Source organism: Lithobates pipiens, unplaced genomic scaffold (assembly GCF_037356315.1).
Source record: "Lithobates pipiens isolate NorthernLeopardFrog02 unplaced genomic scaffold, aLitPip1_a1.2 Scaffold_16, whole genome shotgun sequence".
Classification (NCBI taxonomy): Eukaryota; Metazoa; Chordata; class Amphibia; order Anura; family Ranidae; genus Lithobates; species Lithobates pipiens.
The window spans coordinates 214,278,081-214,305,514 of NW_027507748.1; the positions used below are offsets into that span (position 1 = coordinate 214,278,081).

General features: G+C 41.3%; 1 protein-coding gene across 6 annotated transcripts in view; it reads right to left on the bottom strand.

The window, feature by feature from the left end:
* Window positions 1-720: 720 nt before the first annotated feature.
* Window positions 721-27,434, bottom strand: part of PHACTR4 (phosphatase and actin regulator 4) — a 94,848-nt gene continuing 68,134 nt past the window's right edge. For 4 of the 6 annotated variants that reach the window (XM_077481006.1, XM_077481005.1, XM_077481002.1 and 1 more), the window contains 6 exons: window positions 12,179-12,328; window positions 10,745-10,825; window positions 7,564-7,671; window positions 7,008-7,295; window positions 3,631-4,111; window positions 721-1,048 (listed from right to left, as the gene is read on the bottom strand). In XM_077481006.1, coding sequence (XP_077337132.1) covers window positions 736-1,048; window positions 3,631-4,111; window positions 7,008-7,295; window positions 7,564-7,671; window positions 10,745-10,825; window positions 12,179-12,305 — 1,398 coding nt within the window. In that variant the 5' untranslated portion in view covers window positions 12,306-12,328 and the 3' untranslated portion in view covers window positions 721-735. Of the gene's footprint in view, window positions 1,049-3,630; window positions 4,112-7,007; window positions 7,296-7,563; window positions 7,672-10,744; window positions 10,826-12,178; window positions 12,329-17,917; window positions 17,964-18,354; window positions 18,376-27,434 lie in introns of those variants that run through there. The other 2 variants (XM_077481007.1, XM_077481003.1) reach the window with 2 other exon arrangements.

Below are 27,434 nucleotides of genomic sequence, written 5' to 3' on the forward strand. Positions count from 1 at the left end.
CAGGGGCTTTCCCTTTTTGTTTGGGAGGGGAGTTCCTATGTGGTCACTGAGACAGGAACTTAAGGAAGATTCTTGTAACAAAAGCAAAGGAAGCACTTTAAAAGTAAAGCAACGGAAGGTCTGTAGAACTTACTGATGAGATTTCCATTAACTTAATGTGTGGTCAGATAAATGTGGATTAAGTAAAAGGAAATTGTCTTAATGGGAGCAACAGACTGCAATAAAAAAAATAAAAATAAAAAAAACATACATACATAGATTCCGAATCTAAACTGAAATAAAAGCTTAGGCAGGAGAAGGGCTTCTAGTTCAAACATGACACATTTCCCAAACACACTACTAAATAGAATCTACTTTTAGTGGCAATTACCGTATGATTCCATGGACAACATCCACAAACCAAAAATTGTAACAACTTCCCCAACACACAGCGACACAGCATGTGTGTCTTCTAATGTATATATTGGCGGCCAGGTTTGTTCACTGCCTAGCTGCAAATTGGGTGCCCATTACAAGTTAATGGAAGCATCCCAAGAGCAAATGCACAACAAGTGTCGAACACACTTATTACCATGCACAAACTTATAAAGCTAGTTTGAATGGTTCTCATGCACTGATCTTGTATTATAAATGGACAATCTGTTATATATAATTTCTCATTTACAGTAAATGGTATCTAAAAACATTGCTTCTACCTGCAAGGATTTAAAATATATGCAGATAAAGGGATACTGATCATGAAGAAGCCTCCACAAAGGATCCAAACTTACAATCAAAAACTGCATTCACCCACTTACTAGTTTGTTCATCTTCCTCCTCCTCCTCCTCCTCATCTTCTTTGTATAGTATTGGGCCTTCTGAATCGCTATCACTAATGCCGGATTCTTCGTCTTCTTCTTCCTCCTCTTCCTGGACTGATTGAGGTATGTAGCTTGGTATTACAGTAACATCCCCAATATATACCCTGGAGGCATGGGAGTTTGAGACTTCTGGACTCGAATCATCCTCAAGGCTCATCTCCTCCTCCTCGTCATCATCATCATCAGGCCTGGGGGGGGGGGGGGGATAAATAATAATAAAATCACAAAAGACAAAATGATAGATAAATGTTACTTGACAATTTAGAAAAACAAAACACCACATCAAAAACAAGGCTAAAGATAAAAAAAAAAAGCAAATAAAAAGGTGGTCCATTTGAAATAAAAAAACGAAAGATAAAACATTTGTGTATAGATATAAAAATAGAAATAATAAAACCCCACCCCCCATATTGTTTTTTTTATAAGTGATCACATTATCTCTATTCTCAGCTGCATTAGAGCAAGGAGAGGAGAAACAGTAGTACACTGGTCTTCCCCGTGAACGGCTGTGCAGGGTGGTGACTGTCAGGACAATTATGATCATTGGAGGAGAGCAGGCTGAGTTCCCAGCACAGCTAGATAAAGGAAGGCCTGTGGATGTGGTTATCTGGATACAATTTCAATTAAACAATTTACAAATTGAGGTCTGTTGGCTTAGACCATAGGACATGTACCTGGATAGAAAACTGGCTTCAGGGGTGCAAACAAAGGGTGGGGATAAATAGTGGGTAATGTTCTGGTGTGGCAAGTGGGGTACCCCAAGGCTCTGCCCTGGGGCCAATTTGGTTTAATTGATTCATAAATGACATGAAGATGGTATAAATAGCTCAATCTCAGTAAAGAATTCTTTGAAGACGGCCCTTTCGGGGGAAACATGTCAGGTGGAGCTGATTAGGTGACATTACTGGGTATACACACTGCCAGGACTCGCAGCAGTGCTCGGAGCCTGTATTGTGTTTGACATGCTGTTATACTCCTGTTGAATTGTAAGTGCAATTGTCCTACTAATAAACGTTAAGAGGTTTACTGCACTATGAAGCTTCTCTTTCATCGATCTCCATAATCAGTAACTGTGGTTGTGAACTGCTTTGGATACAGAGCTCTGGGGCTTTGATCCCCAATCGATGGATGGTAGTCTGAGCAGGCTGGAGGATACATTTTCACAAGGGCTTTTAGATTTCATGTGTTGAGAACTAGGAGTTTGGTAAGCTGCTTTGAATGACTGCCCTATCTCAGTTTTCTAGCACTGAGCAACAAACGTTTTCACGTTATTTGTTACCAGAGGGATTCTTTGGACTATTTCACTATTGCCGTCACAATTTTTGCACTTTAATATTGGGATTGGTTCTTAATCACTTAATCTTTGTTACTGAATTATCAAACCATTTATGCACAAGCACTATGGTTTTATTGTAATTAGTGATATTTAGTGTCTTTATTGTGCCATGTAATTAGGCATATTGAGTTTTTTTTCAAGGGGCAAGCGCACCTTATGCTTATTTATACTATACATTGAATCTGGTTTAGACTTAAAAAGGTGCTGCTGCTATTGGTGGTCAGAGTGCAATTTCTGCATCAGGGACGGAGTTGAGCACTGCTGTCTGTGTCAAGTGAGAAGAGGAGGAGCCAGCAGCGCTGCAGAGGAACCCCAAAAGATGAGGCTCGGGACCACTCTGTGCATAACCAAGTCCACAGAGGAGGCAAGTATGACATGTTTGTTATTTTATTAAACCTGAACCTTTACAACCTCTTTAACCACATGCTTACTGGGCACTTAAACCGCCTTCCTGCCCAGACCATTTGTCAGCTTTCACCACTTTCACTCTTTGAATGACAATTGTGCGGTCATGCTACAGTGTACCCAAACTACATTTTTATAATTTTTTTCACACAGATAGAGCTTTCTTTTGGTGGTATTTAATTGCTGCTGTTTTTTTTATTTTTTACTAAATAAAACAAAATGACTGAAATTTTTTGAAAATAAATAAAACAAATGGTTTCATACTTTGTTATAAAATTTTGAAAACAGGTAATTTTTCTCTTTCACTGACGTGTGCTCATGAGGCTGCACTGATAGACTGTGCTGATGGGTACTGATAAGGCGGCACTGAAGGGCACCGATAGGTGGCACTGATAGGCAGCACTGGTGGATACTGATAGGTGGCACTGGTGGGTAGCACAGTGGGCACTGGCAGCTGACACTGGTGGGCACAGAAAATGCAGACCAGGCTTTGTGTGAGGGACCAATGTCCCTCTGACAGAAGCCGGTGACAGCGTGAGAAAGAAAAAAATACAGATCAACTTCTGTTTACATCACGTGATCAGCCGTCATTGGCCGACAGCTGATCATGTGGTAAGGGGCCGGGAACGACCCCTTACTCGGCTCTGTGATCAGCCGAGTCTCAGACTCCGTGATCACAGAGCACGCAGGGACGCGCAGACAGCGCTTGCTTGGGAGGGCATCCATCGACGCCCTGCCGGCAATTAAGGCCTGCGCTGTAGCAGTCTTTTGGCTATAGCGCGGGCAGCAAGTAGTTAAGAAAACACTGGGCCACTCAATACAACTGGAAGAGAAGCGGTTCAATCTTAAACTGTGAAGAGGGTTCTTTACTGTTAGAGCAGCAGGAAGTATCAATTAAAAAAAAAAAAAAAAAACTCTTAGATGCAATACAAAAGAGAACAGGATACTTTTTCATACAATTACATGGTACAGCAGGCACATATCAAGAATATTAAATGTTGGTTTTACATATTCTTTAATGATACTCACACTTTGAGAAGCTCTATAGTGATAGGTAGAGATCTCACTCTTGTTTTCTCTTCTCCTGTCCCCAGCTCGTTTGGGAGAAACAGAAGAGAGTGTGCCCTCTGGGTATTATCTATGGCAGGCAAAGGCTGAGGACTGTTGAGAGCCTGTTGAATGCGTATATGAAGAGGAAGCAATGGCACAGTAAGTGGTGTTTCTTCCGTTTCCCCCTCTTTGCTAGGGGGAGGAACTTCCACTGGCAATGGATCTTCGGGTGGTGATGGAGGCAAAGCAGGCACTTGTGGGTGAAGTGTTGGTGATGGTAGGGAAGGTACAGGAGGTTCATTTGCAGGCAGTGGTGATGGGATGACGATGGAAGTGGTCCTTTCTCTGTTGCTGATGACATCTGCAGCAAGGGGAGGTCCTCGTTTTGCAGGCAGTGGAGGAGAGGGACGGGAGCCTGCTGGTGTAAGTGTGTTTCCTGCCAATGCCTGGCACAGCTCTGCTGTAAAAATGTAGGGGGTACAATTCAAAGTCAAAATAACTTTCTAGTAAATGGAACTGCCTGCTTTGTTACCTTGCAATGCAAAATCCACTTTTTGTTTATTTATAGGTAAACGGATTAACACTTGTTTGAAACTTTTCTAACAATAAATCGCTCTTAGTTTAAGAGCTGAGATGCTGAAACTTCTTGTGAAGCCCGCAGAGTCCACAGACTCTGGAGTGACTACATTCTCCGAAAATGGAGGGGGTAAGCCCAGTTACAAAGTGTATCCAGAGCGTAGGCAGAACAGTCACAGCATAAACAGCACAGAACATACTGACATAAAACATACTTGCCATCCAGAGAACAGAACATATAGCAATACATGCACACCAGACACAGCATGCAGTATGGTAAAGTGATACTAAACACACGTTTAATTTACATTTTCCCTTCTATTTCTGTATGTGGATGATGACACTATTTTATTTTATTTTTTTTATATTAAAATAACACAGCCTTTAACATACAGAGTAAAAATAAATACCAATAAATGGTTTTAAATCGTTGCACAAAAATATATGAAATCAAACCTATATCATTTTTTATGGCAATAGCATGGTGTGGGTGGATTTCGGCCAGTCAGACTGTGACAACTATCCAGCCGATGTCAAAAAAAAAAGGGACGTAAAGCCTCCACTAATCGACAGTGGGTTGTCATTTACCACTGTATATACGCCAACATGTGTGACGCTATGGTCACACGGGCTGCTCAGATGTGGTAATGAGGGAATGATTAGCATAGAAACTCACTGAAAACTGAGCATGTGCAGAGTTGCCACCGCAGCTGCAAAATCCCTAGCGGAATTGGGGACATGAACAGAAGGGGGAGCTAGAGAGCAGCAGGATCAACCAGGTTTTTGTTTTTTTGCAGAATACAGTGTATGAACAGCATGTAATACACCATTTATAAAAATTTTTTTTTTTTTTTTTTTTTTTTTAGCATGTGGGTTTAGTGACTCTTTCAGAGACAATTCAGAACATAAACAGCATCCAAAACACAGAACATACATATCACACAAAGTCCATCACTTACATACATCACAGAGCATAAATACAGCACACAAAGCATACACATCCTTCAGTATACAGAATAAGTACAGTACACAGAGCATGCGCAGAGAATTAACACAAAAACAAAGCATACACAATACACTGTATAAAATGCAAAAGCACTGCAGGCAAATAAAAGCTACAGGAATGGGCACACTTTGCTTGTCAATATAAAATCTCTGTATCTACTGTATAAAACCATAAAAAGAAAACATTTTAATGCAGAACAATTGAACTGTTCTCCAAATATATAAATGTCAGCTGTACAACAGTTCTAGGCTCATTAATATAAAGCAGGGCTTGACAAATTTGCTTTGAATCTAGGAGCCAATTAAAAAAGTTAGGAGACAGTTTTTTGTTTTTTTTAGAGTGGTATGGATTATCAGCTCCTGGGGTAAAGGCAGTAATTTTCACCCCCTAACTCGCAACAGAGCACCCAGTCAATAACTCCAATGTAACGCTGTTACATCAGGGTCATGGGCTGATCAGAAAGAGTAAGGCTGGCAACAGATGGAACTGGTTGGCTCTGGCAGGTGCCACTGGTTGGCTTAGGCAGGTTGCACTGGATTGGAACTGGCAGGTGGCACTGGTTTGGGACTGACAGATGGCACTGTTGCCTCTGGCAGGAGGCACTGGTTGGCACGTGGTACTGACAGATGACACTGGCATTGGTTGGCACCGATTGGCAGTGGCACCAGCAGGTGACACTTGTTGGCACTGGCAGGCGGCACTGATTTGGAACTGGCAGGCGGCACTGATTTGGAACTGGCAGGCGGCACTGATTTGGAACTGGCAGGTGGCATTGGTTGGCATGTGGCACTGATTGGCAGTGGCAGGTTGCACTGATAGATGGCACCAATTGGCAGTGGCACTGGCAGGTGGCGCTATTGGCACTGGCAGGTGGCACTCGGTGATGGCAGGTGACAATTGTTGGCACTGGCAGGCGGCACTGATTTGGAACTGGCAGGCGGCATTGGTTGGCACTGGCAGGTGGCATTGGTTGGCATGTGGCACCGATTGGCAGTGGCAGGTTGCACTGATAGATGACCCTAGCAGGTGGCAGCGATTGGCAGTGGCACTGGCAGGTGGCGTTATTGGCACTGGCAAGTGGCACCGATTGGTGGTGGAACGTGGCACTGATTGGCGGTGGCTGTCACTGGCAGATGGCACTGGACGGCGATGGCAAGTTTCACACTGAGCACTCTGTGTGAAACTGACAAGTAACAGAGGAGAGAGGAGCTGTCTGAATTAAGTTTAATGTCGGGAGTGGACGGGACCCAGCAGCTATCATACACCAGCCAATGATTGGGCTGCTTAAGAAAAGGGACGGGGCCACATACACGTAGCGGCCCGCCCAGATCCCATTGGCTGGTGTTTGATTGCTGCTGGGTCCCGCCCACCCCGGCCAGGTCCCACCCACCCCGACATCAAGCTCAAATCTGACAGATCCTCCTCACTCCGTTACTTGTCAGTTTCACACACTCAGCGGCTCTGGCAATCATCAAGCGCCACACTGAGTGTGGAGAAGGGAGGAGGACGGCAGTCAATGTTAATGATGTCTGGGGCACCGGGAGTTATAGTGAGTGGGCTGGTGGCAGCCTAGGCGCCAGGGTGCAATTTCTGGTCGCCATGGAGACCTGCCGCCTGGCTTGGTTGAGCCCCGATATAAAGGTGTATATTTTTAAACATTATCTAAAGTAATATGCATTTGAAATCTTTGCATGGATGTCTGTCTTTCATGAAAGTTATCATGGAAACAAAAAACAGTAATAAAAGGGAAACAAGGTTACTCAATATTTCTTACCCATTAATGGGGTGCTGTTTCTGTTCTGTGGCTTAGGAGGTGGGACTGGAGGTTGTTTAGGTCCTGGTGGTGGGTGCAATGTCCTAGGTGCTGGGCTGGGGGCAGAGCTCTGCAGTCGTGCTACAGTGGCGGGGCTCTGCTCTACTTTTTGCCTCTCGTTCTGATCATGACCAGTAGAGACAGAGGTGGACAGTGGTCTTTTAGGAGGAAGTAGAGGTTGTTTGGGGGGCTCTCGCAAGTTTTCTTGTGCAGGTTCCATCTGTGAATTTGGACGGGATCCCACGGAATCTAACATGGAAAGAAATCAAATCTTGTGTGTACAAAACAGAACACAACCCATTACTCCAACACATGGAGGAGATTCACTAAAACTGGTACACACAGAATCTGGTGGAACTATGCATAGTAACAAATTGGCTTCTAACTTCTGCTTGTTCCATTAAGCTTTGATAATAAAATTTATATGCCGATTTGTTACTATGCACAGCTGTATCAGATTCTGTGTGCACCAGTTTTAGTAAATCTCCCCCATATAGTCACTGCAAAAGAACCTTACCTTGCCGACTGCTCCGCTTCACACTCTTGTCTTTTTCTTGTGGCTCAGCTGTCCCCTGGCTCATGTGACCATTTTTCAGAGGCGGCGATTCTGCTGTCACAGGTGTATCTGAAGACCACACATATGAATGCTCATTAGATTTATATAGGAATAAAAAGGGAAAAATTTTGACTTACCTGCAAATTTTATTGGATTACAGCACAGGACACAGGCAAAGTATTCTTAGACCCTGGGTTATAGGTGCATGCCCTGTACAGAGTGGTCTGTACTTTACAGGCAAGTCAAAATTCCTCTCATCTTAATTGTACAGGCAAATTATTCATAGACCCTGAACTGAAACTCCATCTTTTGTTAGACTTTACATAGCTGGTTTGGGCCAGCTTGGCCCAAACAAACTGTGTCTCTCACTAACATGTGAGGCCGCTGGATGTGCTGTATAAACCATATGTAGCTACAGCGTAAGGCCAAGTTATAGTCAAGACATAATTGTAGGAAAGACAGAACGTGAGGCACAGAGTAATATCTGGGATTGAAGTGCATGTTCACACCAGGCAAAAATGTATTTCCAGGTACGATAAAATATCTTCCTCAAAGTGCACTCAGAGACTCCAAGTGGCATTTCATGCTTTTAGCAAGGTAGTAATAATGCACTCAGAGACTCCCCTATCTTTTAAAACCTGGGTTTCAATGGCCATGCCATTAGAGCCAGAGAATGTGAAGCTGAATAGAATAGATGGCCTTGAGATAACAAATCTTGCCTGTTGGGAAGAGGCTAGGGATCTGCAAAAAGTCTGAGTGTCTGTGTGGTAGGGTTCTTCTGGGCCAGTTCGATGCATTAGAATCATATCTTTTACTCTATATTTTTTGAACAGACAAGGCAGACTTTGTAGTGGAAGGAAGGCATAGATTAGCCTGAAATGAGACCAGGGAACTATCAAGACATCTGAGGTTAGGGCTAGAGGATCCTTGGTCTTGCCTACAAACATAGCCCCCCCATTTTTGATATACGAGACTGAATACCACAGCCCTGACATTGACAGGACCCTATCTAAGTGTTCTCAAAGTGTGGTTCAATAGTGGTGAGCTTGACCTGAGCTCCAGGATGTTGATGGGAAGTTCAACTTACACCAGTAACCATGTTACCTGGACCACGATAAACTGAAACACACCTAGCCAGCCTTAAAGCGGTAGTAAACCCGCAATGTTTTTTTTTTTTTTTTTTAAACCTGCAAAGCAAAAGGCATAATGAGCTAGTATGCACCGCATACTAGCTCATTATGAAATACTTACCTTAGAACGAGGCCCCGACATCTGGCCCGATCCACGCCGAGGGAGCCGACATGCTCCCTCGGCGTCTCTTCCGGGTATCGCGGCTCCGGCGCTGTGAGTGGCCGGAGCCGCGATATCGTCACTCCCGTGCATGCGCGCGGGAGATTTCAGTCCGGCCGCACGAGCGCTGCCGGATTTTCACGGAGAGAACCCCCTTGTGCGCATGCGCCGCTGCAGTCAGCGGCGCATACCGAGGGGAATATCTCCTAAACCGTACAGGTTTAGGAGATATTTTTTTTACCTACAGGTAAGCCTTATTATAGGCTTTCCTGTAGGTAAAAGTTAAAAAAATGACCATACTACCACTTTAAAGACTGACAGTTGCTGTTATTACTTTCCAGTGATAGGAAAGGAAAGGCCTCCCAATTGTTGGGGCTTGGCTTGAAATCCACCAAGATGGGGAGTCCTTTTGCCTGTCTGGACAGGAGCACGGATAGGTCAAGAGAAAGCGCATGTTTGTTCTATGTTGACAGGATGCTGTGTTGGAGATCTCTTCAATGAAATTGGGCAAATGGTACAGTCTCAAAGTAGACAGGCAAAGAGAACAAATTTTGTGAAATTGATCAGCCAAACGGATTGTTTGAACCTTCTGAATTGTCCTGTGGACATTTGCTGAAATCTGGATGGGAGAGGAGTCCTTCAAGAGAAGGTCGTTTTAGTAGCCTGTGACCTGGAGTTCTGAGAAGGGCTAAGAGGTGTTAAGATCTTTGTTAATGCTCAGTGAGAAAAGAATAGACCAAAGGCCAATGAAACAAACTGAAAGTGATTGTCACTGCAAAGTGCTGATGAGGTGGATAAATTTGGAACATGTGGATAAACATCTTGGGAGTCTATAGATGCCATGTATTCCCTGGTCTCAAGAGGCCATTACCAACCTTGTGGGTTCTATGCCAAAATTTGGGGCTTTGAAGGTAATTTGTTGAGGGATTTTAAGTCCAGAGAATCCCCATGCTGGGCGTTGGCACCGTAAACAGGTTCGAACTGAATCCTTTGAACCTTGTGGAGGTACTGGCACACTTGCTCCCTGGGACAAGAAATGGTTCAAGGCTTACTTAAAATCTGACTATCCTTGGACAGTTTTTGGTTGATTTGAGAGGCGAAAAGGTGATGGGGTAGTTTTTAACTCCATTTCATATCCTCCTGAAACCACTGACTGAATGTACAGTTCTGGGACGTCTTTGACCCAGAGAGGGGCAAACTGTAACAGACACCACCCCCCCACTCTTAGGAGTGGGGGCACCTCTTCATTGGGAAGAGGGCTTTGGGGGAAGACTTGCATTAAAGGGCTGAACGTTTTGAAAGTTTAGCCAGTGTCCAAACACCTGAAGGTACGAGCCCATAACCCAGGGTCTATAAAAACTTTGCCCGTGTTCTGTGCTGTATGATTAAGAGCCATGTGCTCTTAATACATAGGTTTAAAGGTTGCCACAGACTTTGGGCTGCAGGAGAACCATGGCCTGGAGAACTCTGTTATAATGTGTTCTTAAGTTATGCAGAGCTGGTCACCAATTGCTTGTGGCTCCTTATGCGAGTTGGTCCGGGGAGCCGGACTGTCTAAGGAGGTCATTGTTATGATAATAGGACTAGCTCTACTGTGTAAGGTGACCTTTGTTTGAGATAATGGGAGTAGCCCTTATCTGATGGTTTGCTGTATAAATTCAGTGTGTTTCTAAAAATAAAGCGGTTAACTTTCTGGTGTACTCCAAAACTCGTGTTGTCTGGTCCTTGGGGTTTTCTATAGCCAGATCCATTGGCCTCATGTACCAGGACTTGGGAAGCAGCTCCTTGGCGGAAATACCCAACAGGGTGTCCAGAGTCCGTCATAAAAGATAATAAAAGACTTGCTACTTGCCTTCTTCTGGTACTTCAATAAGGACTCCTCTTTTTATTAGTTCTTCTTTGGGCTTTCTCATAGAGATCTTCCTTTCCAGAACTTTAGGTAGAAAAAAAAATGGAATGAATATGAGAGGAAAAAAGGCAATAAAGGAAAAAAAATCTAGCTATAATCAATGGTATGGCAATATAGTTGAAAAACATATGTTATAAGGCAGTTTTATAGGTGTGACCTAAACTGCATTGCAGGCGTGTTTGTGATGAGTTGTCATACAGTTAAGTCCATATATATTTGGACACAAGCACCATTTTCATACTTTTGGCTCTGTATGCCACCAGAATAAAATAATAAATAAGAATAAAACAATCTAAATTTATTTGAAGCGCAGACTTTTAGCTTTAATTCAAGGGGTTGAACATAAATATCAAGTACAAATTTTAGGAACGGCAACCATTTTTATACACAGATTATATACGATTTTCAGATCGTATGTACAGGGCAATAGGATCAACTCCAGACCTTTTACCTGCTTAATCGATGAAGATATAACGAAGGAGTAGCCCATGCCTGCCCATGAAAAAGCTTTTAATTCAATTGTCCAATTACTTTTGGTCTTTTGAAAAAGGGGAATGGCTATTCTTAAGAGCTGTAACTCCTAAACTCTTCCTCCGATTTGGATGTACATACCCTCAAATTAAACCAGAGTGTGTGCACTTTCAGGCCATATCCATTATAGAACCCTAGCTTGAATATGTTATGGTAAATACCTGTCCAAATATATACAGACCTAACTGTATGACAATGTAAGTTAGCACAGTTTGCCAAGTTGGATTTGGGTCCCATGACTAACATTTTATATTATTATTAGGGTACTGCTATAAGGAACCTTTTTACAAATGTAACTGTAAATCGGGCCATTTCCTAAACAAAAAAAAACAAAAAAAAAAAAAAAACTCATGAGAGTCCCTAATCAGCCTCTGCTGTTGGTCACCTCCACCTGAAAAATCTAAGGAGCCAGGCAGAACATTTTGATATGAAAAGTGAATGCGTCCATTCAAATGAAGCCTCTCTTCAGGTTTTTTGGCAGCTGATGGGGCCGGCTGTTAAAACACAAATACTCACAATACGGCCGCAAGAGTTCCATCTGAACTGTATAGTGTGAAAGGAGGAAAACACTTTTTTCATTTAGTTCACAGACTGGACGAAAGGCATCCCACAGTGCTGCTGCTTGAAGCTGCTGATTGGAATGACCTACCAACTAACACAATGCATTCATGAAGACAGGAGTAGGACTCCAACAAGATATTCAAAAATTTGATTTCATGCGCTTATTGAAGGTGCCTTAATCAACTACACATTTGTACCAGCACCTGTATAAAAACGGGGATACCATAGTCTAGGTCTTTATGAAACCCCAATTTACTTTTAACACCGATTGTGTATTCAAATTACCTTCTGAAGTCTCACGAAAAGTATCACTGGTCTTTCTCTTCCTCCACTTCCATGGCTTAAAGAGTTTACCTATTCCAGAAAATTTGCTCTTCCTTTTAGAAGGTGGAGTTGGGGGCGCTGGAGGCATTGTGGGAGGATCCCCCTCCTCAGCTGTAATGAGAAAAAAAAAAAACTGTAAAAGATGAGGGGATAAAGATATAACTGCTTTGTTCTAATACTGCTTTAGTAGTCGAAAAGTGAAGGTCTGGGTACAATAAAAAAAAAGCAACAAAAAAAGTGACAACCAGTGCATCTCTGGAATACATGCGCATTTCTCTCTTTAAAAATACTGAAAATAAGAAACAGATCTAATGGTCCTACCAGAAATCCAGTGAGCTTTTATAAATCGATTTCCTCACCAAGTATCAAAATCTACTTTATTACATTGAGGTAATGAATAGTGAAGAGCTGTATGGCGTATCCCTATGCACCAGGAAGAGCTGTAACACGGGAGTCATAGTAGCTTGTCCCAAGTCCCCCAATAAAGTTTTAAAAGAGAATTACGCTTTGTAGGATGTTTATTATTCATTTTCCATTTGATATAAGTAGGGAGCATTTAGGGACCCCAGAGGGTGACCGATTCCTCATTAAAGTGATTGTTATTTTATTTTTAAAAACCTTTACAAAAACATGTCTGTCTATACTTGCCTGCTTTGTGCAATGGAAAGCACAGAGCAACTGGGAACCTCCTCTTTTTGGGTTCCCCACCGGCACTCCTAGTCCCTCCTGTCTGTCCAGTGCCCCCACGGGAAGCCGCTTCCCATGGGGGCACTCAGGCGTGCTTGCTCGAGAGACCCACTGCTGCATCCATTGACACAGACAGCGAGACTCGGCCTGCCCCCCTGCTCCCTCATCACTGGCTTTTACGGACAGCTCCCGGAGGCTCAGAAAAGACTTAGAAGCGAGGGGAGAGAACTGCAGACATACTCGGTGCATGAGGGCTCAGGTAAGTAAAAGGTTGGGGAAGTTGATACCTAAACTTTTTTTTTTTTGCTTAAAGCAAGGAATGTATTAAGGTAAAAAAATGTTTTGGCTTTAGAACCACTTTAAATTACTTTATTACTGCTGTCTGATGGTGTTGAGTCTGGATTTTTATTCCTATTTAAAGTGGTTGTTAACTCTTCCCCCACAACTTTGTCCCATGTAAATCAGCATAAAAAACCCTAATGAACACTGCTTGTAGATATTTCCTTACTTGCTTAGTATTGTAATCCTTTTTGTTCTTTAGAATGGCATCACTGAGCATGTGCCCAGACCTCTCCTGATTTACAGCACACTCTGTATGCTTGTCTATTATCAGGGCTTCCTATGGCAAAGCATTACTGCAGTCTTATCCACTGAAGCTGATAAGACTGACATAGGCAAAAACTAGATAATCAGCACAAGTAAATACTATGAAATAAAACAAGTCAGCTATGAGCAGGGAAGCAGGGTTGCCACAGAAACGTTGGATTTAGAAGGAGGCTTGGTACAGTACAGGAAGTGCTCAATGTAAGGGCAGAAATGCACTCTACTGTGGCCTCAGAAAACAATATTTAAGATGGCGCTGCCTAACCCCTGGAAACAAATTTTGTAAAGTTTCTTTAAACAGTAAGTAATATGCGATTTGGGCTAGATTACAGTGGCTATAGTTTGATAATTACTCATTATAATGGGCTAAATGAAAAGCAGCATCAGACTGGGAGAGTTTATTTCCTCTTTAAGTGAATGTTTATTTGGTAGAAGTGCTATTGTTTTTCACATTTATAGTTAGCTCATATTGTTCACATTGATGCTGCACTAGATTAATAATGGGAAGGATAGTGCTGAACCATTTTATTTTACTGCCTTTGCTTTACTTAAATCTAAAGTAGTGTTGGCAGTTCTGCCCAGTTTTCATCTGTGGGACTTTGGGATTTATCTGAACAACATCAAGAAGGAGGAATTGAGTAGTCCAGTAGGGGAGAACTCAGGCAAGGTTGATAAGAATGCTTGGAATTCCAGAGCAGCAGAGGCATTGTCAACTTAAAAAGAAATTAGGACCTCAATGGGTTTCTTATAGGATTATCAGGAATTTTCTGTATTTGCAACATTTTTTATGAAAAAAATATGGGGAAATGTGCATGTATTGCAGGGAAGCACCAAATACATGTTTTTCATTTTGTCCACTTTCAGCAACATTACTGCCTCTGTATAAAATAACATTCTTTTCAGAGAAAAGTGCAGTATAGTAAAGGTATTATATACTAGTTCAGTGAAACTATCATTTTTACTAAGCCATACATCTGCCTTTATATAAGGCCTCATGCACACGGACGTTTTTACAGCCGCTTTTTTTGAGCGTTTTTACAGCCGCTTTTTTGAGCGTTTTTTGCAGCTTAAAAAGGCCTGTCCATGTTAGTCTATGGCTTCATGCCCACCTAGGCGTTTTTGAGCTGCAAATGGCATAGGCGTTTTTAAGCTGTAAAAAAAACCCAGGACCAGTGCGTGTTAGAGCTGTAAAAACGCGAATCACGGGAAAACGCGCAAAAACGCGCATAAACGTGCAACATATTTTTTTTTGTTTTCTGAGTGCTATAGCCAAGAGATGTGTTTCTTTAAAAACGCTACTTAACGCTAAAAAACGCGCAAAAACGCCAATGCAAAACACGGTAAAAATCGAGTTTTTAACGCTGATTTTTCCAGGCGTCGGAGCTAGCTTTGCAGCCAGTTTTTTAAAACGTCCGTGTGCATGAGCACTAATTGTTGGCAAAGGAAGAATTGATGTACCGAATGGAGCTTTAGTCAAGTTTAAAGTGGAACATCACTCTCCCAATGAACATTGATTATTTTTAATCCTCATGCTGCTACCATTAGTAAACATAAGAAAATAGATCATATTTTACTTGTTTTAAGTTTTTTTTTTTTTTTTTTACATTTCTTCAGTTACTTCCTGGTTTCTTGCCAACGCAAAACTATGTCATACATCCCAGTAGTCTACAGGAGGGGAGGGAATTTCCCAGCTAAGAACACTCTCCTGCATGCATGCTTGAGCTAAAAGTAGATGGATTCTATGAAGTACCATATTATTCGCTCCATACCACGCCCCCCCCAAAGTGGGCGGAAATGTGCGAGCGTCTTATGTAATGAATATTGACCAGGCCAACCCCCAACGCTGTGTTACAATACCAGTCAGGCGCCGCCTGGAACTCCCTGGGATCTGGCCTTGTCTAGGCACTGGCTGCTCACTCTCTCAGACTGGTCCGCAGCGGCTGCGACCATCTTTTTCAGGTTCGGCTGGGCCCCAGCAGCACCCATGACGATCATATAGCAACTGAAGGGGGCCTCGCCTGGGTAGAAGAAGCCAGCCCAGGAAGCTTTGAAGAAGGTGAGCAGGTCCAGTGCATGGAGGCCCGCTGCATGCCCATGTGACGTCATTACGTGTTGCTCCGCACACTGGGCCTGCTCACCTGCTGCTGCAAACCTAATAGTGTACCTGCATAGGTAGCCGCCTCCCTCAGAGTCCCTTCCAGTCCCTCGCCTTGGCAAACAGTGCCCGTCCAGAATGGGAGGAAGAGAAGAGGAGTCAGAGGACACACCAGCAAGCCACAACAGGTACTGGCCCAGCCACCCACTGCAGAGACCAGGTGCCAGACCAGCCACCCACTGAAGGGACCAGGTGCCAGCCCAGCCACATACAGCAGGGCCAGGGACCAGGTGCTAAAGCAGAAAAGACTAGCATATAAAATTCCTTTTAAAGTGGAGGTAGTAAACTATGCTAAGGAACATGGAAACCGCAGTGGAGAGACATTTTGGGCCACCTCCAACTGAAAAAATGATGAGAGCGGAGGAAACCGGAGGATCATCTGCAAAAAGCAAATAAAAGCAAGCACACTTTTCGTGGGCATGCTGCAAAGTGGCCACAGACGTGGACATGAAAGAATGGATCACACGTCACCAGAATAATGGCTTCTTATTCACTGCAAAATTATACTATTATTATACAGGATTTATATAGCCCCAACAGTTTGTGCAGCCCAAATCTATGAAGCCAAACGCATTTGCTGTAGAGAAAGGCATTCAGGATTTTACTGGATCACCAGCGTGGTGCTACAGATTTATGAGGCGATGTGACCTTGTATGCGCACCAAAACTAGAATTGCCCAAAAAATGCCAAAACAATATAAATCTAAGATTCTGTCTTCTCATTAATTTGTAATTGATGCAAGGAAGAAAAATGCTTTTAAAATTGGCCAGATTGGGAATGTGGATAAAGTCCTGTTAATCTTTCATGCACCATCTAATAGGACTGTTGATGTGAAAGGTGCCAAAACCAGAGCCTTGAAAACCTCAGGACATGAGAAAACCCATTATGCAGTTGTGTTGTCCTGCTGTGCACCAAATTGCCGCCCATGTTCATTTTCAAAAGGAAAACAATTTCCAAAAGAAGTGATTCCACAAGGAGTTGTACGTGTTCGTGAGAAAGGATGGATGGATGGACAAAAATGGAATGAGAGCATGGGTTGAAAAAGTGTGGTCCAAATGCCTTGGAGGGCTTCTGAAAAAACCTGCCATATTAGTGTTTGACCAGTTTAGAGCACATATTATTGAAACTACAAAAAAGTGCTTTAAAGAAGTGAAAACTCATCTAGCTGTAATTCCTGGAGACCTTACAAGCCAGTTGCAAGTTGCAACCTCTTTTCACATTTCCATCAACAAATCATTTAAAAAGTCTTTATGCCAGAGGAGTGGAACAAATGGATGGCCGCTGGTAATAATGATCTGACACCTACTGGATAAATGAAGTGACCCACTATCACTCAAGTTTGTGCATGGGTGAAATCATCATGGCACTCAGTGAAGTAGAAAATCGTTGTACAGTCATTCAAAAAATGTGGCATTAGCAATGCCTTGGATGGAACTGAAGATAGTAACATATATGGAGATAGCGAAGTAAGTGATGTTAGTGATTGTGAGCAACTGAGCTTCATAAATTCTGACACTAGTGATGATGAGTTCTTGAGGTTGGCAGAAAACTAGAAGAGTACTCGAACCTTAAAGTCTCCCTTTATTTGTTAACGACAAGGATGATGGTTCTTGATGCCATTGTTGACTACTGTCCACTTTACATGGCTGAAATATTATTTTATTATATTTTATTAAATATTTTAAAACACCATTTGGTTAAAAAATGTTTTCTTGTTTTCCCCTCTAAAACCTATGTGCGTCTTATGGAGAAAAAAAATAATATTGTTTTTCCTGCAAATAGATGTGAATTTATTATTATTTTTAAAAAGGTGAACTTGGCCTTTAAAAAGTACCTACTATTGCTCTCAGCATCCTCCAAATGCCTTAGTTTTTGTTGCTGTGATCCGACTTCTGTGCAAGGGGGTTACATTTTATGGTCCCACTGTGTACAAACTGAAATGGGGGGGGGGGGGGGGGGTGTTTGAGAGCTCACAGAGGACATTGCAAAGAGGCAGACACACAGTAAGAAATGGTTTCATAAAAAATAGATTACAGCGTCCTAGGCAGTTGGATGTGTATGGATTATTTTAGGAAAATAAGGATATCATTTAGGGTCCCTTTAAGGCCAGAATAGCTTTGATAATGCAACCATTGAACGGTTTACTAGAAATCTAAGAATGCTGGGTAGCAAACCTGTTCTTTCAAAATAGCAAACCATTTTTTAACCAAAAGTAAAATTAACAGAAACACATCAGTCATTCTATTGGACCTCACCTGACAATAGAGAAGAACTGATAGCTGGCATCCAATTAGGTTATGTCTGATCACTATAAAACATAGTTTTATTCTTCATGTTCTGTAGTTGCTAATGCTAATATGATGTAGTAAATAATATATGCCGAAGATTAGAATCCTGCAGTGTTGTGCAGTGTTTGGTCAAAAGGTGCACTGTTCTCTGCAAACTTAGATGGTAAAATCCTTCGATTAGCAACTGATCCATCAGTGGCACATTGTTAAAATTCCCTTCCTCAAAGTTCCCAAATCTACAAGTAAGCCAAAAAAGAGCTAAGTTATCCACAGCCAAGCTGTAGTCAACTAATTGCGACAAAATATTGCTTTAATACGGCAGGGCTAAAACTATCCCCGCACTTCCTACTAGGGCGGGTCATCAGGAAATGGATGATAATTAAGGAGTGTATAGAAAAGCATACCTGCCAGTTGTCACATATCCCAAGATAGCGCTGCTGGCCGACAGCAAAAACAGATGGGAGTAGCAGGCCACAGATTTGCCGCAGGAATAAAATGCTGGCATATTAACGCATGGCTCCCTGCTTGGAACACCTGATCAATGAATACATCAATGAATACAATAAACCTAATATAACTGGAGGAGCCATGGGGGAAGCAGCTGCACATAGTTGTCAAGGTAGAGGAGCTACATACTTATACCCTGTTCCTGGGGGACTGCAAAGTAGCAGAAGATCTCAGTCATCTGAGACACACACATAGATATATGAAAAAAAAAAAAAACAACACACAAAACTAGTGTAGTCTAGAAATACTATAGATCTTTTATATCAAGATGAGTGACCTAATAAATGATTATATATACACACACTTTTTTTATTGTGTATATATATATATATATATATATATATATATATATATATATATATATATATATATATATATATATATATATATATATATATATACACACACACATACATACATACATACACACATAGTAATAAACTGTACCATGTTATACAGTAACTAGGGCCTAGTACACATGAATGCAAGCACAGTCATGTATTTTTTCCTTCCAATTACTAGAGAATATTCTACTAGAATGACAATGCATTGCCTCTACGTGCACAAAGAAAAGTAAACAGATACTACTACATTGTTGAACAAGGCAGGATTTTGGAATTTTCTGTAAAGGTGTTCAGCAGGTAGTCTACCAATTGCACAGCCGTCTTTACATGCCAAGGAAACCTGTCACTATGTGTTACACAATATAGGGAGTGTACAGCACTTAATTAGGGGATTTAACCCTCTAATGACTAACCAAGAGAAATATATAATAACATAAAATCAAGAAATACTTGTAATGTCTAGGTGAACAAGTTAGGAGGTGTGCTAAACTGGTAAAATTCCATCTCTGCGAGAATAAGGGAAGCTTTAAATCATTTTTCGAACTTTTACCTGCAATTTTATCCTTTCTAAAATACAATTAATGTGCCAATGAGCCATCTGAATAAAATTGGGAGGCACAATATTGTATGTGCAAATCACCTTAAACAAAAAGGATAGGTTCCTTTGTTCCCTAGTCCAAGGGCGAGAATGGCCAGAAAGGCAGCTTGCACAACTTATTCCCAACAAAAGAACTGGAATGCAATTTTCTTACAGAGAAACTGTTCAGAGAATTGAACCTCTGGCAACCACAAATATACAGAGATGTAAGCCTCAAGCCTATACCATCTTCCCCAGATCTAAAGTGAACCATTGGGCAAAACCATTTGCCATCCATACAGTTCAAACGTTGAAAGTTATACACTTCATTTGACTTGCCAAACATCATACATTCTTCCTTTTGCTCACAGAGCACAGTAGTAGAACATTTGTCAGTATCCATGTTCTTCCCAAGACAATACTACACTTGACCCCAGCCAAAATGTCAAGAATGTCAGTAGCCCGTCTGCAACCAAATATATAATTACAAAAGACCAAAACAAGATTTTCATTTTTACACAGCAGACGCGTACATGAACAGGCAGCTTTTTGACCCTTCAAGGCCATTTTTGGACAAAAAAAAAAAAAAAAAAGACAAAAAACAAAAAACATACATACTTCTGTGGGCAGATGCTTTGGCTCGGTTCACACAGGGGTGGCACAACTTGCAGCGCCGCGACCTGCACACGATCAGCAGCGACTTGCAAAACGACTTCTGTATAGAAGTCAATGCAAGTGGCCTGAAGTCGCCCCAAAAATAGTACAGGAACCTTTATTCTAAGTCGGAGCGACTTGAGTCGCTCCTATTAGAACGGTTCCATAGTACAGAACGGAGCGCGACTTGTCAGGCAGCGAAGTCACCTGGACAAGTCGCCCCTGTGTGAACCGAGCCTAAGGCTATTTTGAACTTGTGCCATATTTTTGCCTAACACTGAAGAGACTTTACTTGATGCAGAACACAATTTAAACAACTAAATGCAGTCACAGTCTGCGTCTGGGGTAACACATGGTCAAAATAGGAGGATCCTTTTCAAGTGGAGGTTTCCATCCTGGGCTTGGAAGCAATAGCTTGCCCCCACCTTTTGCCTACCTATGTGGCTTCTGTAAATGTGATGCCTACATAATAACTCACTTCCCTAATAACCCCATATTATTCGGGTGTGTCTCATGGGTCGGCAGTTTGGAGATGGATTTCTTCTTGAAAAATAAATGAATAATAATATATATATATATATATATAACTTTTTTTTTTATTTAAGGTTGAGTCTGATCTATGGAAACATAATATTCCATGTCGTTTACACTGCCTTGATGAAGGGGCTTTCGCATGAAACACATAGACTGACCTACAATTGAATTACAAGTCTATAAACTTGCAATTTATGGAGGATCTTTGTATGTCTTCAAGCAAAAGTTTTTACTATTGATATAAAACTAATTGTATGTATGTATGTATAATAATATAATATAATATATATATATATATATATTTTTTTTTTTATTATTATTGGGAGAGTGGTTCTTAAAGGCATATGTAAAGTCCATTTTATATTACCACGTTTCCTCTACAATCTATGAAGGACTTTGGATTGCATTAAAGCGGTAATAAAGCCCGCTTGGTGATCATTACCTACAGGTAAGCCTAGAATAAGTAAAATGAATATCTCCTAAATGTGCACCGTTTAGGAGATATTCAACCTGGATGCAGCCAATTACGTCACCGGCACATGTTCTCCGAAGAGCCGGCATACCTTGCTCGACCTTCAGATTTCCGTGCTAGAACCAAGGGCTCCCACATTCGTGCATTCGTGGGAGCGACATTATCACAGCTCCAGCCGGAGCACAAACTCTGAAGAAAGACCAGGGGAAGATGTCAGCCCTCTCGGCACCGCTGAAAGGCTTCAATAATGTGCGAGTATGTGTTGCATACTCGCACATTATCCAATTGTCCTAAAGATTTTTTATTTTTTTTAAAACAGCCACGGTTTACTACCGCTTTAAATCTAAAATATATACAGATTCAGTATTCAAGGAAAAAATTTTAACCACTTACTGACCTTTTCTGGAACTTTTTGTTTTGCTAGGAATATACTTGGAACCCCCAAGCACACGCTTGTGGAATGGCGACAAACTACTGTACTTAAAAAAAAAAAAAAAAAAAAAAAACCAACAGCGACGCTTTAACTTTTTTGTAAAGGTTACCCTTTTAGAGTTACAGAGGTGGTCTTGCGCTAGAATTATTGCTCTTGCTCTAAGAATTGCAGCAACACCTCACGTGTTGTTTTAACATATGTGGGTACATTCACTTCTGCGCGCAAGCCTGGAGGGAGTGCTTTAAAAAAAAAAAAAAAAAAATTATATATATATATATATATATTCATATATTCTTTTACTTTTTTCTATTACACTGTTCCTTTATTTTATGTTGTTTTTGATCACTTTTATTTGTATTACAAGGAATGTAAACACCCCTTGTAATAGAAATAAGCACGACAGGCCCTCCTTTACTTGTACAAGTAAAAGAAAAAAATATATATAATTTTTAATTTGACATTTTGACTTAAAAAAAAGAATAAAAAAATAAAATAAAAAACACACATTTGTTTATGCATGAGATCCAGAAGGGAACACTTCTGGGTTTACAGACGGCTCTGGTAAACTCGAATCCGCCCGCGGGACCACTTATCTTGTAGAGAATCGCCCATAGTAAATAATGATACTGGCGTTAATGGCAGTTAGCTGCTGCCATAGCACAGGTATTTACCATCAAAATAGTGACGTATATTTACTGTGAGAGGTCGGCAAGTAGTTAATAACTACATGGGAAGTTTCTGCTGCTCCAATGCAAAAAATGCCATAAAAAATAAAATAAAAAAATTAATAAAAAGGGAAACCAAAAATTTTAAGGCAAACTTTATTAAAGTTTTGGATAGAGTTAAGAGGAATTCAAATACCTGTCAGTTTTTAGGGAAGATTAGGGAGATTAGGGAGATTCACCCTCTCTATTTGTCATGTTTACCGTTATTGAATGTGAAAATTCAAAATTTTGGGTTGACATTGGAACACTAAGAGCAGAAATCTTTCAATGGGCACACTAGTCCTGGTGACACACTGGTATTCACTCACTTTGGAGGGATTTCCTCTCACTTCCTGTTTTGGCTAAGGGACAGAAAGTGAAGGGAAATCTCAATGTGACACAGAAGGCAAAAAATTACGCTATCCAAAATAATAATACAAAAAAAGTTTTCCCTTTAGTGACACTTTAAAGTCAAATTCATTACATTATGTACTGCATGCATATCCTCAGTCCACCCTTGTAGCTACTATTGTTATTTCCTGCTTTTCATACCAGCCAGCAGGGGTTGATACATCAGCTTCCTGCTGACTGCAAATGTGAAAAAACACATCCCTGGATACCATTTGAAAAAAATGTATCTTCCAGGATGCTGGCCAATATGAAAGGTATATTTAGCTATGCAGTCTGTCTATCGGTTGTTTTATTACATTCCATCAGACCTGCTTCTAAAACTGTAATCAGACAAATGATCAGTACAGCCCAGCTTTGTTCTGTACCTTCCAGTGATCAGCCGAGAGAAACAAGCTTGTCTATAGGGAGGCAAGGGATGAGCTTATACACTTATCACTCCTTGCCACTTATTCCTCATCAATTACACTCCCTGCTCTCAGTGCATCAGAATGGGTGGCTACATAAGGGGATATAGAGAGAGCAGAAGGAGTTGTACATACAGGTATTAAAGAAACGCAGATGGGAATCTCTGAAACTATTCTAAGCTAATTATGGGGACTAAGCATATACAGAATTCTAAAGAAACGGGATGGAATAATGCAAATCGAAAACTGAAGCATATACAGTGCTCAGCATAAATAAGTACATCACCAACAGATTTGCCAGAAAACCTTTACTTTCCTGTCAGAATCAACATTTTCTATGGGTCACTATACTACACAATACTCCAACACATTCAGGCCATTGATTGCAACCAAGATTTGTTAATTTGCACAGACACAAAAAAGTATTTTTCCCAGCAAAATAATAAAAGACCATGTTGTAAAAATTATTACATCCCAATGAAAGTCTTAGGCCCAGTCCAGGCTGTCCACGGAAGTTAACACCTCGACAGGAGCATCTTTTGATGAGAAGGGTATAAGAAAATCGACATGCAAGTTCAGTGCAGTTAGCTAAAGAAGTAGAAAGCCAAACTGGGGTGATTGTTTCCCGTGACACAATATGGCATGCATGGGTGTCATCCGAGGGAAGCCTCTCCTAAAGCCCATGCACAAAAAAGCCCACCAAGAATTTGCCAGGGCCCATGCTGAAAAAGAAGACAACTGCTAGAGTGATGAGACCAAGGTAAATGTTTTTGGAATTGATGGCTTCAAGTGTATGGCATTGCAAAGGTGAGGAGTACAAAGAAAAATGCATGGTGCCTGCAGTGAAATCTGGTGGTGGCGATGTCTTGTGGGGCTGCATGAGTATGGCCCTGTGTCTGGTAGAGGATATGCCCGGGGTACTAAGGGGTTTTGGCACTGTGCAGGGTTGCACAGTGAAGATCTTGGGAGAGGAAAGGTGGTAAGTATTTGACCAATGCTGGCTACACTCAAGTGTTGGGGGTTAGGAGTTATTCCCTTAAGGCAGTGCTTCTCAACTCCTGTCCTCAGGACCCACTAATTGGCCAGATTTGAAGTATTACCTTGGGAAGATGCAGACTAGAATACTGGAATCGCTGAGCAACAAATGATATCACCTGTGATGTATTTCAGTTATCTTGCAAACCTGGCCTGTTAGTGGGTCCTGAGGACATTAGTTGAAAACCACTGCCTTAAGGTATACCCTAAAAAGAGACCAGGTTGCCTTATATCCAACCATTAAGAATTACTGTTTGTAATGATATAGGTACATGGGGCAGGTTTGATTATTACATACCCAAGTTCTGCTTTACAGTGCTACACAGTTGTGCTTTACTGTTTTTTTTACAATACAAGCCTTGTAATTAAACAATTTACTGAACACGAGGCACTCTTAATGGAGTATATATCTTTTATTGGCGTTTGTTAAAGTAGAATTCCAGCCAAAACTTACTAGCCTTATAAAAAAATGTGCCCTCCTAACACCTATTCTAACTAACCTGTGCAAGAAAGATGTTTTCTGGCGGCTCTGGTCATGTCACAACCCATGTCAGCCAGCAATATAGGGGAGAGGAAAGAGCACAGACAATGGCCAGCGAAGCATGGAGTAGCGACATCACCCATAGGCTTTCAAAGGACGATCCATTGCTGTATTCCCTTTTCTCTCCTGCATATTGCTGGCTGACACAGAGGAGCTGGATCACATGACCATAGTGGCCTCAAAATGGGTAATTTACTTTTTTTTGTTTTGTTTTTAGTTAGCAATGGTATTTGGTTGGGAAAAACGACAGTTTGAAGGCTATTTAAGTGTAAGCAAAATACCACTTCAATCTAGTGTTTAAGCTAATATTCTCTATAAGTGAACCTCAGCCCAGACTATGCAGACTTAAGCATTTACATATTCTGAACAAGGCAGAAGAGTATTTTAAAGCTGAAATCTGGTATAAGAAAGTATTGTTCAAATACAAAATGGCATAAGTATTTTTTTCAGTAAATGACAAGAATATTCCTACTTGAATCTTGGTGTGTTTGATGTATTGATGCGAAAAAAAATATAACAGCAGCATTATGTGTACATAAATTAACAAATGCAAAAACAGATGCAGTAAAAATAATTTAGTGAAATAAGTCCATATACAAGAACAAATTAGTGAAACAAGTCCAAAAATAAAGAAATCCAAATATACGAACCACAAATCCTTTTCCGCCTGTGTGTTCATTGACCTAAACATAGTAAAGGCCTACCAGATGCCCATGACCTCATCTCTAAGCAGGTCATAGAATGCTTTTGCAGGTAAATATGGCACACTCCAATCTCCTCTCCACCCTACTGATCCACAGGATCTCCGCTGTGCTCCTTCTCTTTATAATACTCAATAAGGTAAGAGAAAAAGCACCCCCCAACTCAACCAACATTTTAACCTTCCTGGCGGTATTCCAGAGCGTGGCTCTGGGTTAAATTTCAGTACGATTAGTGGTAACCCTGAGCCACACTTGGGATTGCACTGCAGAATCCTGGTCCAGGTTACTTATCTTGTCACCAGGATCCTGCGATGTTCCAGGTTGGAAAGCACGAGATCAAGAAAAAAAATTCACCGATCTCATGTGGACAGCCGCGATCATGGCTTTGTTTACATCCAGGAACCCTTGCGTTAAGTCATAATGTCACGCTCTGGCTTACAACGGTCATAGAGATGACTGGTGACCATCTGGCCACTGGAAATCTCCATCATCGTCATCCGACCGATTCTTTTTCCGGGCTCCTGATGGCACGGGAGAGACCGGAGAAGCACCGGATGGACGGCAGGAGGGGACGTCCCCTCCAATCTCCTATATGATCAAGCGGCAGAACTAGCGCTATGATCGTTTTTATCACAGAATCGCTGGCTGGCAAGAATGATATCTGAATGATGCCTGTAGCTGCAGGCATCATTTAGATATCCCCACACAGTCAAGGACGTCGTATGAATATGTGCGGTAGGGAAGTGGTTAAGTGTGTTATTACTAAGAATTACAGTCCTAAAATATAAAACGCCAAATTTCTATGCAAAACAATGTACCGCTTTGAGATTCAAAAATCTGACATACCGCCAGGGAGGCTAAACCTTGCTCATCCTCCATTTCTCACTACAGGCTCAGGCAACAAGAACCATCTCCATTGTGTAGTATTTTATTTAAAAAATTAAAAGCACTTTTGTTAAGTCATCATAAAAGCATTAGAAACACTCTCCCATAAAAAAAAAAAAGCCCCAGTACTTCCAGGTGTCCCCAGTGTTTGATGCTTTGTCACACACCATGTCAGAATAAAATCCCGAGGAAGTCTTGTGTGGTGAAATGCGTTGAGAGGAAAGGAAGTCAGACACTGGGGACACCCAGAAGTACCAGGACTGACATACAAGACTGTTTCAAGTGCTTTGTTTTATGTGAAGATATTTTTACATAAATGAATACACCATGGAGATGTTTTTGTTTTAACACTTAAGCCAATGGTGAGACACAGAGGAGCGAGGTATACAATATTTGTGTAGCTAGAGAAGTTGGAGATGCTTTCTCTTATCCTGTAAGCATTTGAAAGGAAGTGACACTGTGGAGGTTCTGGTGGCTCAGAATGAAGGAGAGAAGATTGGTGTGTCTCATATTTATCAGCAAAAAGTTCCCTTGCCTGCTCAAAGATGAATGGTCATGGGAATCTGGTGAGCCTCTCTTATGTTTAGAGCACTGAACACTGAGATGAAAAAGGATTTGTGGACCGCAACACAGATCTAGAATTTTTATACATGGACTAATTTCACTGAATTGTTTTCACCATATCTGTTTGCACACGTGTGGGTGTTATTGCACAGGGTGATTTATGTACACATAGCACTGTTTTTTTTCCACCCTTCACATTATTCAGGTTTATATCACCGGGGAGGGTCTAATTATTTCAGCTGCTGGGGGACGGAAGTTATTTATTTATAGTGCAGGTTTGCACACATACTGTGTATGTGTTTGGTGTATTTTTACAGATCCATGCTATTCAGTGTGAAAATTTGCCACTGTGCAGGAGCTTAATGTAATAAGACTAGTCACCGCTGCTCTCTCTGCTTGTGCAGGGTAACTGGTCTTTTACCTGACCCCTTCATGTAGTTATCTGCAGGCAGCCTGTAGTGGTAGACTTACTGGGTTTCTTCCACAGCTCTACTCTCTGCACAGTATATTGGCAGTACAGTGATTTCACTTCAAGGTAAAATCTGGGTTTGCAAAGGCATTTAGTGCACACAACATTTATATTCTGGGCCAGAACTGAAGATAATAAAAAAAAAAAAACTGGCATGGGTTTTAAACCTTCCCCAATGAAAAAAAATGGCTTCGGAAAATACGGTATTCAAGTGCAACTTCAGCCAAAGCTCTACTGCACTTTGGATAG